The 12,305-nt window shown below is 28.0% G+C and overlaps 2 protein-coding genes across 2 annotated transcripts; both read right to left on the bottom strand.

The window, feature by feature from the left end:
- Nucleotides 1-2,064: 2,064 nt before the first annotated feature.
- Nucleotides 2,065-3,137, bottom strand: LOC132805013 (enoyl-CoA delta isomerase 1, peroxisomal-like). Its single transcript, XM_060819712.1, has one exon. The coding sequence runs from the start codon at nt 2,958-2,960 to the stop codon at nt 2,250-2,252; it is 711 nt and encodes a 236-aa protein (XP_060675695.1). The 5' UTR covers nt 2,961-3,137; the 3' UTR covers nt 2,065-2,249.
- A 2,398-nt stretch (nt 3,138-5,535) lies between these two features.
- On the bottom strand, nt 5,536-6,606 carry LOC132805138 (enoyl-CoA delta isomerase 1, peroxisomal-like). Its single transcript, XM_060820008.1, has one exon. The coding sequence runs from the start codon at nt 6,426-6,428 to the stop codon at nt 5,736-5,738; it is 693 nt and encodes a 230-aa protein (XP_060675991.1). The 5' UTR covers nt 6,429-6,606; the 3' UTR covers nt 5,536-5,735.
- Between the last annotated feature and the right edge of the window lie 5,699 nt (nt 6,607-12,305).

Genomic DNA, 12,305 nt, shown 5'->3' with positions numbered 1-12,305 from the left:
GATTTGTTAGTGGTACCTTAGGGGTCAAATTTGTTTTATTGGAATTCCAAGAAAAAGCTTGTTTTCTTGGAGTTAGGAAACAGAGTGTACGGATTATTTCCTATGTAGAAATTGATTATGCTCATATGATTTATGAATACAATGGCTTCAGAACTCATTTGAAGAGCCTTAAATACAATTTACAAATGTTATTGTTTGATTGCTCTGAAGTAATATATGTTTCTATTAGATTGCAAACATTTTTATCTATTTATAATTATATATATATATTTTTTTATTTTTTATTGTGGGAATTGTAATATATTTTAAATTAAAGAATGCGAGATTTCACCTGAATTAATTATAGGTGTATTATAGATCATTTTACCATTACATATGGATCTGAAATTTCTAGTGTATTATAGATCATTTTACCATTACATATGGATCTGAAACTATAGAATATTAAATTTTAAAAATAACGAAATGGTCAGGATATTTACAATGTTAATTTCCAAATGTCCACATCAAAAAAACTTTTACTATCATTTAAGTTGCTATCATTTTTCATCACAGAGTTCTTAATTTTTGTTGCCGTTTGCACATATTTATGAATTTTTAATTCTATTACTTTAAGTTACTATCATTTTTCAGCGCAGAGCTCTCAATTTTTGTTGCCGTTTGCAAATATTTATGAATTTTTAATTCTGTTATGTTAATGTATCATTTGTTAACAATATAATGCTTTTGAAGATGACCAAAAAAATTATCTTGCAACGAAATCGAAACATTTATTTTATTTAAATTTTAACATTTTAAAACTAAATTTATATAAACAAAAAAAAAAAATAGCATACATCAAATTAAATTATAATGTAAACATGAAAACAATATATATATATATATATATATTTTAGCGATCAGTGAGAAATATTTTTTACAAAATACTTTTTTTTACATCGTAGTCAAATATAATGTAACATTTTTTACAAAAAATAAAAATAATAATAATAAAAAAATAATACAACATGTTTTCATTAACCATTGGATGAATCCAACTTAATGGCTGAAATAATTTGTTAACAATTGTATATATATATATATATATATATGTGTGTGTGTGTGGATAACTACAAAAATTACCTTCTAGCTTGAAATTTTTTTTATAATTATCCTTATTTATCTATTTATTTATTTCATATATTTCCCTTTTAGTTTTGTTTTTCTTTCAGTTTATCCCTTCTTAACAGAAAATATATAGTTTTATCCAAAATTAATAAGTTTAAAGAGCTAGCACCCATCTAATTATAATATTTATTAATTTAAATAAAACCACTAATAAATTTTTAAAAATTTGTATCCAAACAGTTATCAAAACTCCAATTTATTTTCTACGAAATAAAGTCTACTATAATGGAAAATCAAAAATAAATTTCCAATCATTTTAATTTCTTCTCAATCAAATACGAAGATGGTGTCGTTTTATTTCTATTTTTCAGTCCAAATATTAACGTTGACTACGAAGAATCATTGTATTTCTGTTTTTCAATTCAAATATTAACATTGACTTGGAATGTCAAGGTTGTAACTAAAATTTATAATATTGCAATGTAGAAAAAATTATATATAGTTTAACTAAAGTTGAATGTCACAATTCATAATCACATTTAAGAAACTATGCAAATATACCAAAGTTGACTTAAAAAAAAAAAAATTAAAGGAGAGAATCGGTAAGCAATTCTACCCAAAATATTTGGCCATAATTGATATATACTACCATAGAAATTTGTTTCTAATTTTGTTGGTTCCCGAGCAGTATAATATTATACAGTAAAATCCCGCAAACATATGAGGAAAAACAAAAAAGAGAATAGGAATAAGTTAATATGAGTTTATTGACAACTGATGTTGGGTTCGTTTGTTTTACTAGATTTTATTGTTAAAGTTAAATTTAAGACCATAATGGTTATTTGGTTAAGTTTTTAAAAGTTATAATGATAAAAAATATGCTTTAATTAGAGAGATATTATATTACTTTAATTTATTAATATGATAATAAAAGTTTTGTTTTTGATAAAATCCATGAAAATATTAATATATCTTTTCTTTTTTTATTCAATTGACAAAGGTTAATATATCTTTTTTCATATATGACATAAAAATGACCAGGTATAATTTTTCATATTATAAACTTTTATCCATTGTTGCCGTCTAAACTCTAAACCGTCGACTCAAGACTACATTTCCACAGTCAATCACGCAACAAACAGCTAGAGTCGTGATCCAGTAAAGCTCAGCCTAATCTCATCCAATACATCCGACAACAAATCCATCCGAATCTCAGCGTACACGTCACCATTCCACTTCCTCGCGACCAATTTCTCAGCCAGGTCAACGGCAGCCTCAAGCGTCTCCTCTGCACTATCATACGCCGAGTCAATAATCCCCTTCTTCACAGCCTCATCAGCCGTGACCTTATCAGCTCTCAGCACCACATCGCGGCGGCTCATCGGTGGTCCGATCTTACACCTAATCAGAGCCATAAACCAAGCCGGAATAGAAAGCTTAAGCTTCAGATCGAGCTCGCTCATGTAGAGAAAGCCTCTGTCCCTTTTCATGAGAACGTAGTCATGGCTCAGAGCGAAGATGAATCCGGCGGCTGAGGCGTGGCCGGAGACGGCGGCAATGGTCGGAACGGGGAGGGAGATGAGGTCGGCGACGACGGATCTGAGTTTGGAGTCCATGAGAATCATACGGAAGAGAAATTGGGAGGAGGATTGGTGGGCCCAGGGGAGATCGTAGCCGTTGGAGAAGAATTTGCCATGTGCGGTGGTGATGAGGACCGAAGATGTGGAAGACTGAGATCGGACTTGGCTTATGGCCCATTGGATTTCATCGAGAAGGGTCGGGTTCAGCCTGTGCTCGCCCGACCCAGTCAGGGTTAGGATGAAGATATTTCCTCGCTTCTCTAACGAGCACATTTTTTTTATTTTTTTTCCTTTGCTCTGAGGAAAGAGGAAACAGAGCTCAAAACTTCAAAAATGGATTCTTATTCTTGAACCTTTATCTGATTGCATTATTAGAGAAGAATAATAATCAATAAAGAATAAAGAAATGGATTAGACTCTAATTTGTCTTATTCCATGGAGTACACAGTGACATGTATAGTTTATTAATTATAATAAAATTATTAGTTACCAATATATATGTATATATATTTTTTTGACAAAAATTATCAACATCATGTTTGGTGTGGCCAATTTAATACAACAAAACTTCTTTTGTAGAGCTCTGGTGAATTTGTAATGATTATATGAATTTTATTATTGATATTAAAACACATTAACTAATTTTTATTGTGGTTTAATTAACTACATAATTCAATTAAATTTTAATTATATAATGGGAATCGGTAAGTTTTGTGGATGAATAATTTTCAAAAAAGTGATTAATTTTCAAACAAAAATGGTTAAGAATAATATATATATATATATATATATAATAATTTTATAGTGCAAACTCATGTATATACCTTTAAAAATTATGGTTTTTGAGTCGTCGTTTTTATAAAATTATTGATAATAATTTTTTAAAAGATTATTGTTTTTTCAAATACCCTTATAATAAAAATATAAAGATGTGTTTCCGTACTATAAAAATATTATATATATAAATATTTAAATTTTATTTCTAAAATAAGAATAACTCATAAACATTGTTGTTAGAGAAATTATTGATTTTCTTAGTAAACATGAACACCTATAGCTATTCAAGAGAGCTAGTCAATCTTTTAATATTGAAATAGATTATATTGTATTACAATGGATGATATATTTTATAAAGGCATTTATTCATCGCTTTACGATATTATTATATAAAAATATAACTTTATGAATGGATATGTCTTTTAGTTATATATATATTTTCAAGTTCTATTAATAGATTCATTTTAATTTCTTTTAAATTCAATCATTCAATTTTGTTATCATTTAGACAACGAGATATACATTTTAGAGGATATCGGTGTTACTTTTATGTTGTAGACTTGTAGGGAATTCAAGCCAAATTTGATTATGTGGTTTTGAATGTTTATAGTGCTAATAACCACAAGAAAGACGTATTTGCCAAAATAAATAAATAAATAAAACTACAAGAAAGACGTAAGTATCTTAGCTGGGCTAAATTGCCCTTTAAAGACATAAGTTCTAACTATGGTTTCAATTTATCATGTCATATGTACTTTAAGTTCCCCTTTTTTTTTGTTTTTTTGATCCTTCTTCTAAGTATAATCACTATTCAAATTCTGTATTGGTTAAATAAAATATTGCATTTCATTGTTTTGTTATTTAGTACAGTACTTACCTAAACAAATACATATTAATTTTTCTACCAGTCTTAAAATGAAAATTATGATTTTTAATGGCGTGTGCTTTATGATTTTTTTTTTTTTTTTTTTTTGTAATTGACGTGTGCTTTATGATTACTTATACATCAATATCTATATCTATAGTTATATTAAAAGAGCGAATATGGTTAGATTTTTTAACATTCATTTGCCATCCTGTAAATTCTACAGTTTGAGAGTGAAAGTATGCTCCAGCCTTTTGATACGTTGAGTTATGAATGGTTAAAAATTATTTTCAAGTCTTTGCAAAATGTTTGGTGGAACAGAAAATTGTTTGTATGAATTTATGCTGCCAGATAAAATAAGAGTTTTGGATAAGCATGATATACCTCCCGTGGTGATTTTTTACATTTTACATTTTACATTTTTCTTTTCTTTTTCATTTTATTTTATTATGAAAATGGACTGGCTGTCATAAAAGTTACAAGAGCGAGTGGTTTCTAAAAAAACTTTCATCAACGAAAGTGGTATATATGTATATATATTGATTGGTGATAGTAACATAAGAAAAAAAATGTTACAGGGTTCGCATTCATATGCGAATGAAATTGAGGCTTGGATAAGAATAGCTAACATGAAGGAAATGAATTAAGTCAGACACAAACCACATTTGTGGTTTATTATTATTAATTTGTTTAGACAAATTGAATCAAATAGGGATTGGAAAAGGTTACCATTAAGATGACCTTAATGCATATATCCTACTCAATTGATCTGTCAACGCTGGTACGAAATATAAGCACATGGCTTTATCATGAATAATTAAATCACAACTAAAACTTAATTATCTCGTCACAATTTATCACTATATAGAAGAAGCTTAAGATCTCAATAACAAGGATTAACAATTTAAACAAACATATTAATCCCCCAAAGTATTTTAATGGGGATTAATAGCAAATTCTTGTTATTTGCAATACCAGCCCTTCTTGGAATCGAGAATTTACCGCCACAATTTTCTCCAGTGTTGATACATCTTCACACCCTACACAAACAAACAGAGTTTTTCGTTAGTGAAAAAAAAAAAGAGAGATGTGCCTGATTTATGATGAATGCGTCTTATAATATAAAAACTGCAAATTAATAATCAAAACAAATTCGGCTTATAAAATAAAACACAAAATTCAAAGCCTTATAAAAAAATTCACATTTTTGTTCTTTTCCAAAAAACAAAAAAGAAGAAAAATGTAACATTCATCTAACCATAAAATACTTAATAAAAATGGCATATCATAAAATGACAGTGGGGTCTTTATTAATTTATTTATCAATTAAACTTTTTTTCTATATTTTAAAATTTTTTATCCACGGTTTACAATAACACTTATGGTCAAGTACGATGGAAACAATGTTACAGCTTTGACCCAGTGCTGCCGACACGAATCGCATCCAGTACATCCGACAAGACTTCCATTCGAATCTGAGCGTACACGTCACCGTTCCACTTTCTCCCAACCAAATTCTTCCCCACTCCAACGGCAGCTTCAACCGTTTGCTCCGCGCTATCATACGCCGAATCGATAATCCCTTTCTTCACGGCTTCATCAGCCGTCACCTTATCGGCTCTCAACACCACATCTCGGCGGCTCATCGACGCGCCGATTTTGCACTTGATCAAAGCCGTAAACCAAGCCGGAATAACAAGATCAATATCGAGCTCGCTCATGTAGAGGAAACCCCTATCCCGCCTCATGAGGACATAATCGTGGCTGAGAGCTAGGATGAAGCCGGCGGCAGAGGCGTGGCCGGTGACGGCCGCGATGGTCGGCATCGGGAGGGAGATGAGATCGGCTACGATCGACCTCAGTTTGGCATCCATGATATGGGGACTAGATGGGGAGGACTTGACCAGTTCGAGATCGTAGCCATTGGAGAAGAACTTGCCTTGAGCGGTTGTGATTAGGACCGAAGATGAAGAAGACTGAGCTCGGACTTGGCGTAGAGCTGATCGAATTGAATCGAGAAGCGTCGGGTTGAGCCTGTGCTCACCCGACCCGGTTAGGGTTAGGATGAAGATGTTGCCTTTCTTCTCCAAGGAACACATTTTTTTTTTTTTTGGTTTAATTTTTTTTCTCAGAGCTCAAAGTTCAAAAATGGTGATTACAATTTTTCTTATTTACTCTGGATTTATAAATAAAAACGATAAGAGAATAGAGTATGTGGTGCTCAATGACGCTGTTCGGTTCTTTAGAATAATCAATGTAAACGGAAAATTAGATTAAAAAAACCAAAAAACCTAACGTAATTGTTAGTGGATCGATATATTCAATGTCGTACCCAATCAATTTGGTATCTCTATTAGTTTATCAATTTTGTGTGCCCAATTATCAATTTAACGTATCATTTTTGTTTGACTAATCAAAATCAAATGTTTAAAAAATTGAATAAAAAAAAGTGTGAAAACAATGAGCTTTACCCATGGAGTTCTTTGATTAGTCCATGATGATTTATATTTAAAAAGTGCACCTTTTTTTGACCAAATACTAATGTATTTGGTCAGACTAGCCGCCATTCATGATATATAAAACATAATAAAATTGTTTTCAAAACAATGTTATAAAAGTTGCGTACAATTAATTTTATAAAATTAAAAAGTCAAAATGGTTAATAGAACTAAAGTGATACAAACACCAGAAAAGTTAATTGTCTAGAGGGTAAAGTTAAAAACATATCACAATTTGCGAGGTGAAAAACTGGGTTGGGAAGGGCAACCAAATGCCTCAAAGTTAACGAAACTCCTTTGACATTAGAATTTGTGGCTTCGTGTGGCCAAACACGTTGTAGGAGTTGTTGGGTAAAACACTGTTTTTTGGGTTGTTTTAATTTATTTTGAATTAATATTTTTTTAATTTGCTTTTGTTATTTAGGTTTATGTTTAAATTTTAAAAGAGTCAACTGTCATTATGCTGAAAAGAATCGGCTTCTTCTATGCTAATAAAAAATAGTAAAGTGTTTGATATGAAGTATTAATTATTTTAAAGTATAAAATTTACATATAAACGTTTAGTAACTTATTAAATTAAATTGTTGTAAATTTTGTAAATACTAAAATGGATATGCTGTATTAGTTATATATATGTATATATATATATATAAACAAAAATACAAATTACATAATATCTAATAAATGATTAATAATTATATTAAATTTATTAGAAAAATATATACCGAAATGTTTAATACAATGTATAAGTAATATAAAATTGTATTTAAGCCAAAAAAAAAAAGGTAATATAAAATTGTAAATAAAGCAAAAAAAAAACCTAATTTTATTCATAACAAAAATATTCAAATGGAGATACAAAGTTATAATCTCATTAAAATTGCAGCAATTGTATTTCCTAATATTTCCCTTTATTGGGCTCCCCGATCATTATGATATTCTTCAAAGGTGGTTACCTCATTGTTTAGTTCATTATCAACAATGTCATTATTGATAATTTCCTCAAAATGATGATCATATTGAGCATGCCTTCTTATGACGTGTTGTTTTGTTAATGAATAATTAAGCATATCCTTTAAAATCTTCCACCTTTTTTTCCATGCTTCAAACGTAAGTTCAATAACACTTCTAAGAGAAGGATGTGCATGGTTGAACACGTCTTGATGTCCTTTTGGTTGATTACCTTGACGAAAATTTGGTAATTGATACCTTTTACCTTTATATGGTTTTTAAAATCCATTTATTATTTATGGATATCCAACATCAACTAAATAATATTTTTCTTATGAAAAATAAAAGAAAAATAAATATTATACGACTTTTTGGAGGCTGTGGAAAATTTAAAGCTGGGTTCATAAAGCTGTAAAAAAATATTCTCATATCATAGGCAGCTCCTTCCCAAACCAGCATATGCAAATATAAATTGCACGTCAAAACTACATACAGCCATTATATTTTGAGTTGGTATTCCTTTTCTTTCAATTTGTGGCATTTGATCTTTAGGGACTATTGAAGCATGAACATGAACACCATCTATTGCACCAATACAATCCTTAAATAATTATAAAATATACTAGTTAACTGTTGCAACTTAATTGTATTAAAAGAAGGAAAAACTAAAATTGCATTTAATATTTACTTTCAAAATGAGGCATATATCTTGAATCTAAAAAATATTTCCTTTGGTATGTTATTAAATGTTGGATCTGATGATTTTACTTAATATTTAGCCATAACACATACAATATCTAACATCAGACCAAAGTATTTGCTTATAGTTTCACAGAAATGCAGAAATCATATTCTTGTGCTAATCTATTCCTTATACCATGTGCGGAGCCAGGATTCCAACTTTAAGGTGGTTAAGTTACAATTTTTTTTTTTTTTTTTTTTGGGAATGTTGAAATTAAGTTATAAATTTTTTTTTGAATATTTAAATTATTATTGATGATAAAGTTTTTCTATTATATTTATAATCCCAAAAAAAATTGATAACTAGTTTTTATAAAATTTCATACAATTTATTATTTTAACATCTAGATAAGTCTATTAGAAAATTTGATTCGGTTTGTTCCCCAAAAAAAAAAAAAAAATCTATTAGAATAATATGAGAGAATATACTCTAGTGAACAAAATTGATAATATACAAAAACTAAAATATTTGTTTCAAAGTATGATAATCAAATAAAAATATAATTTAACAGATAAAATGTCAATAATAAACTACAAAATAAAATAATTAACGATGAAAATTTTACAAAAAACTATCTAAAATAAGCATTAATCATAAAAGGAAATAACATTAATACTTTCCATTAAACCATAAGTATACCATAAATAAAAAATAATATCAAATTATTCAATACTTTAACTAAAATTCCTAATTATAATGTAAAAAAAAAATTATAATTAATAACAAAACAAAAAGAGAATTTTGTAATTTGGAGTAAAAAAATAATTTATATAATATTGTACTTCAATTTAAGGGCCAAATAAATTATTTAAGCCAATTATACAACTATCATGCTAATAAATTCAAAAAACCATATATATTAAAAAAAAAAATAATTAAAAACCTTAGGGTGGCCATGGCTCCAACAGGCCATGAGGTAGTTCGGCCCTGCATATCCCAAAATGTACAAAAACATTCCCAATATTTCAGCTACATGTATTCTTTTTGAACCATGTAACCCATTATTGGTTTCCAAATCATTGTATAGTTTAAGGAAAGCATTTTTTTTCCATTCTAAACATCCTATGACAACGGCTTTCATTTCTTACTAAAATTTCCCTTAATCATATATTACCAGTTTGATAAGAATTCATAAATGGTTCCTTTTGAATATATTTGACATAATAACTCAATGAGTAAAACATATATATATATATATATATATGCATACAATTTCGTCAAAATTCTCTTGATCTTCCTGCATGGCTATATTGAAAAAAACCTGTAATTGTCAATATAAGTTATTAATGGATACACAAATATAAACTAAACGTTTAAAATCAACAAAAAATTAAGATTATTAAATAATTAGATTTTTTGGATGTAGAATTGTGGAATAAATAAAAGTCTTCATAGTTCAAATACAATTATCATCATGATTCATACATAAAATAAAATTCCATAGCTTAATTACTAAAAATAACTTGACAATAAATATAACAAAAAATTGTGGTGAGAAATGTGAATCCTCCTCGTGATTAAGCCACATAAGCATAACTTCAGGTTGTTTCATAGTTGAAAACATTTCTTTTTCCCAAGATTCAAAATATAATCGAGTTAAAAATAACCATAACAGACTCCCAATCTCACGAATAATTAAGTGATCAACCTGCTGTGACAATTTTGCAGCACCTCCTACCTTTCCAGTTTTAGAAACTCCTTTACATTTTCATTTTGTCCACTTTTTTTTTTAATTTTAATTTTATTTTTATATTAAAGAAACATAATGTTCATAAACATTATGTTTAATTATTCCTCCATGTCTAGGTCGCCTCAAGATGTATCTACATAATAATTAATTATAGTAAATTAAATAAATACATTAAATATGATAGTATATATAGTAGTAATTTAATTAAAATGAGAATTACTTACTTGTAATTTGGTTTTCCACCATTCATCAGATGCATTTGCAGTATTCTTTCTTGTATTCCAACCTAAACCAGTTTCCTTTCTGAACAAATCTTTTCATAATTTCCGATCAATATTTTGAGTGCATAGTATTTATTCTTCAATTGCAGCTTAGTATATGACCTTCCTGCTACTTCATAGAAATTCTTGATCAAGTTTTCTCACCCTTATTTATTAAAATGAGTCCCAGGATGATTTCCTTTCTCCACCTCTTGGATACATAAGTTACAAAACACAACTAGAGCCTCATTATCCCAGTTAGACTTACCGCGGTGTCCATTGCAATTTGCAACCATTTTCACTAATCATATTATTTTCATCTATACAAATATAAATAAATAACGAACCAAATACATAAGTGTATGGGTCATAAAATGTTTCAGAGGTGAATCGTCCAAATGATGCAATTTTTTTAAACTTCCTTTAATTTGTTGTCATTTAAGGTATATGTAAAAGAAATTAATTAAAAAAAAAAGATTTGACTGAAATTGGTGACCAAAAATGGAAAATGCCTAGCTAGTTGGGAACAAATATGTACAAACGAAAATGGTAAAAGTCTGTTCTTCTTGCTAAGCTTAAACCAAGAGCATGACAATCAAAATAGTTTCCTCCTCTACTGACAAGGATGTATTTCTAAAATTAATTTTCCATGATTTGATTGCTTCAATTTTTTAATCCAACTCCTTGAAACATTTCCTTATAGAAGAGAATCAAACAATCAGAGGAATCACAAAGTTCATATATGTTTAACCATATGCATAAAAATTGCACAATTATGGAAGAGAAAAATTAGAGAAATTTTTATATTCAAATCTTAATTTTAAAAATGCTTAAATTAAAATATTGCTTAAAATATTTCAATATTTTTTTAAATTATTTTTTATTATATATATATATATATATTTTTATTTTGTCCAAATTTTAATTTTAAAATAAAATAATTGACAACTAAAAGATTATTTATTTATGTGTATATATTACATTTAAATGGTCGGTTTATATTAGAACTTTTTATTTAGAGAGTTTTAATTTGAATATAATTGTTTGATAGGATAATAAATAAATATGATGTGGTGTTATATTAATTAATTAACATATTTTAAAATTTAAAATTTGTCCATTTTAATTATAAAAATATAGATTTTTAAAATAAAAATAAGATCGAGTTCTAAAAGCCGTTATATAACTGCCAGATTTCTCAAATAATCAGCCTTATTATATTTTTTCTAACCACCTAAGTAGCAAAAATTCTTTTATAATTGATTTTAAAATTCCTCTAATTATTATCAAATTAAGCCTTAGTACACCTAACTATAACAGTAATGGTAAGGAACAGTGCTTGCTTTTAAGTTACTGCTCACGCTGTTTCTGCTGGTTTTCTGCTGCTCACAAAATCTAAAGCCTAGAGAGGATTCACAATATTATTATTATTATTATTTTTTTTTTTTTTTGCTTTTTCATATATATTTTGTTTTTTTTACTTTTTCCAAACAAAAAAAGAAAAAAAAATGCAATATTCATCTAACCGTAACATATTTTACAAAGAACCAGATAAAATATTTTACACAGATGGCATACACAAATGTCCGAGGGTCTTTATACTTTATTTATTTATAAATCAACTAAATCCTTTTTTCTATATTTTCAAAGATATGATTGCGTTAATATAACGAAGTGGATAGTTTTATTACTTTAACACTTTTATATAGGCCAGAAAAAACAAAGATTCTCGTCAAAAATAAATTTTTTTTTTTAATAGTTCATAAATTAGATAAATAGAAAAAAAAAAAAAATGGTAGCAATAAGATCAACGGTCAAGTACGGTACAAACAGAT

Source organism: Ziziphus jujuba, chromosome 8 (assembly GCF_031755915.1).
Source record: "Ziziphus jujuba cultivar Dongzao chromosome 8, ASM3175591v1".
Lineage (NCBI taxonomy): Eukaryota > Viridiplantae > Streptophyta > Magnoliopsida > Rosales > Rhamnaceae > Ziziphus > Ziziphus jujuba.
This window is presented reverse-complemented; position numbering and strand designations above follow the sequence as displayed.

What these genes read in the sequence shown, in the direction of transcription:
- LOC132805138 (XM_060820008.1), bottom strand. Translation starts at nt 6,428, where the DNA reads ATGTGTTCCTTGGAGAAGAAAGGCAACATCTTCATCCTAACCCTAACC.
- LOC132805013 (XM_060819712.1), bottom strand. Translation starts at nt 2,960, where the DNA reads ATGTGCTCGTTAGAGAAGCGAGGAAATATCTTCATCCTAACCCTGACT.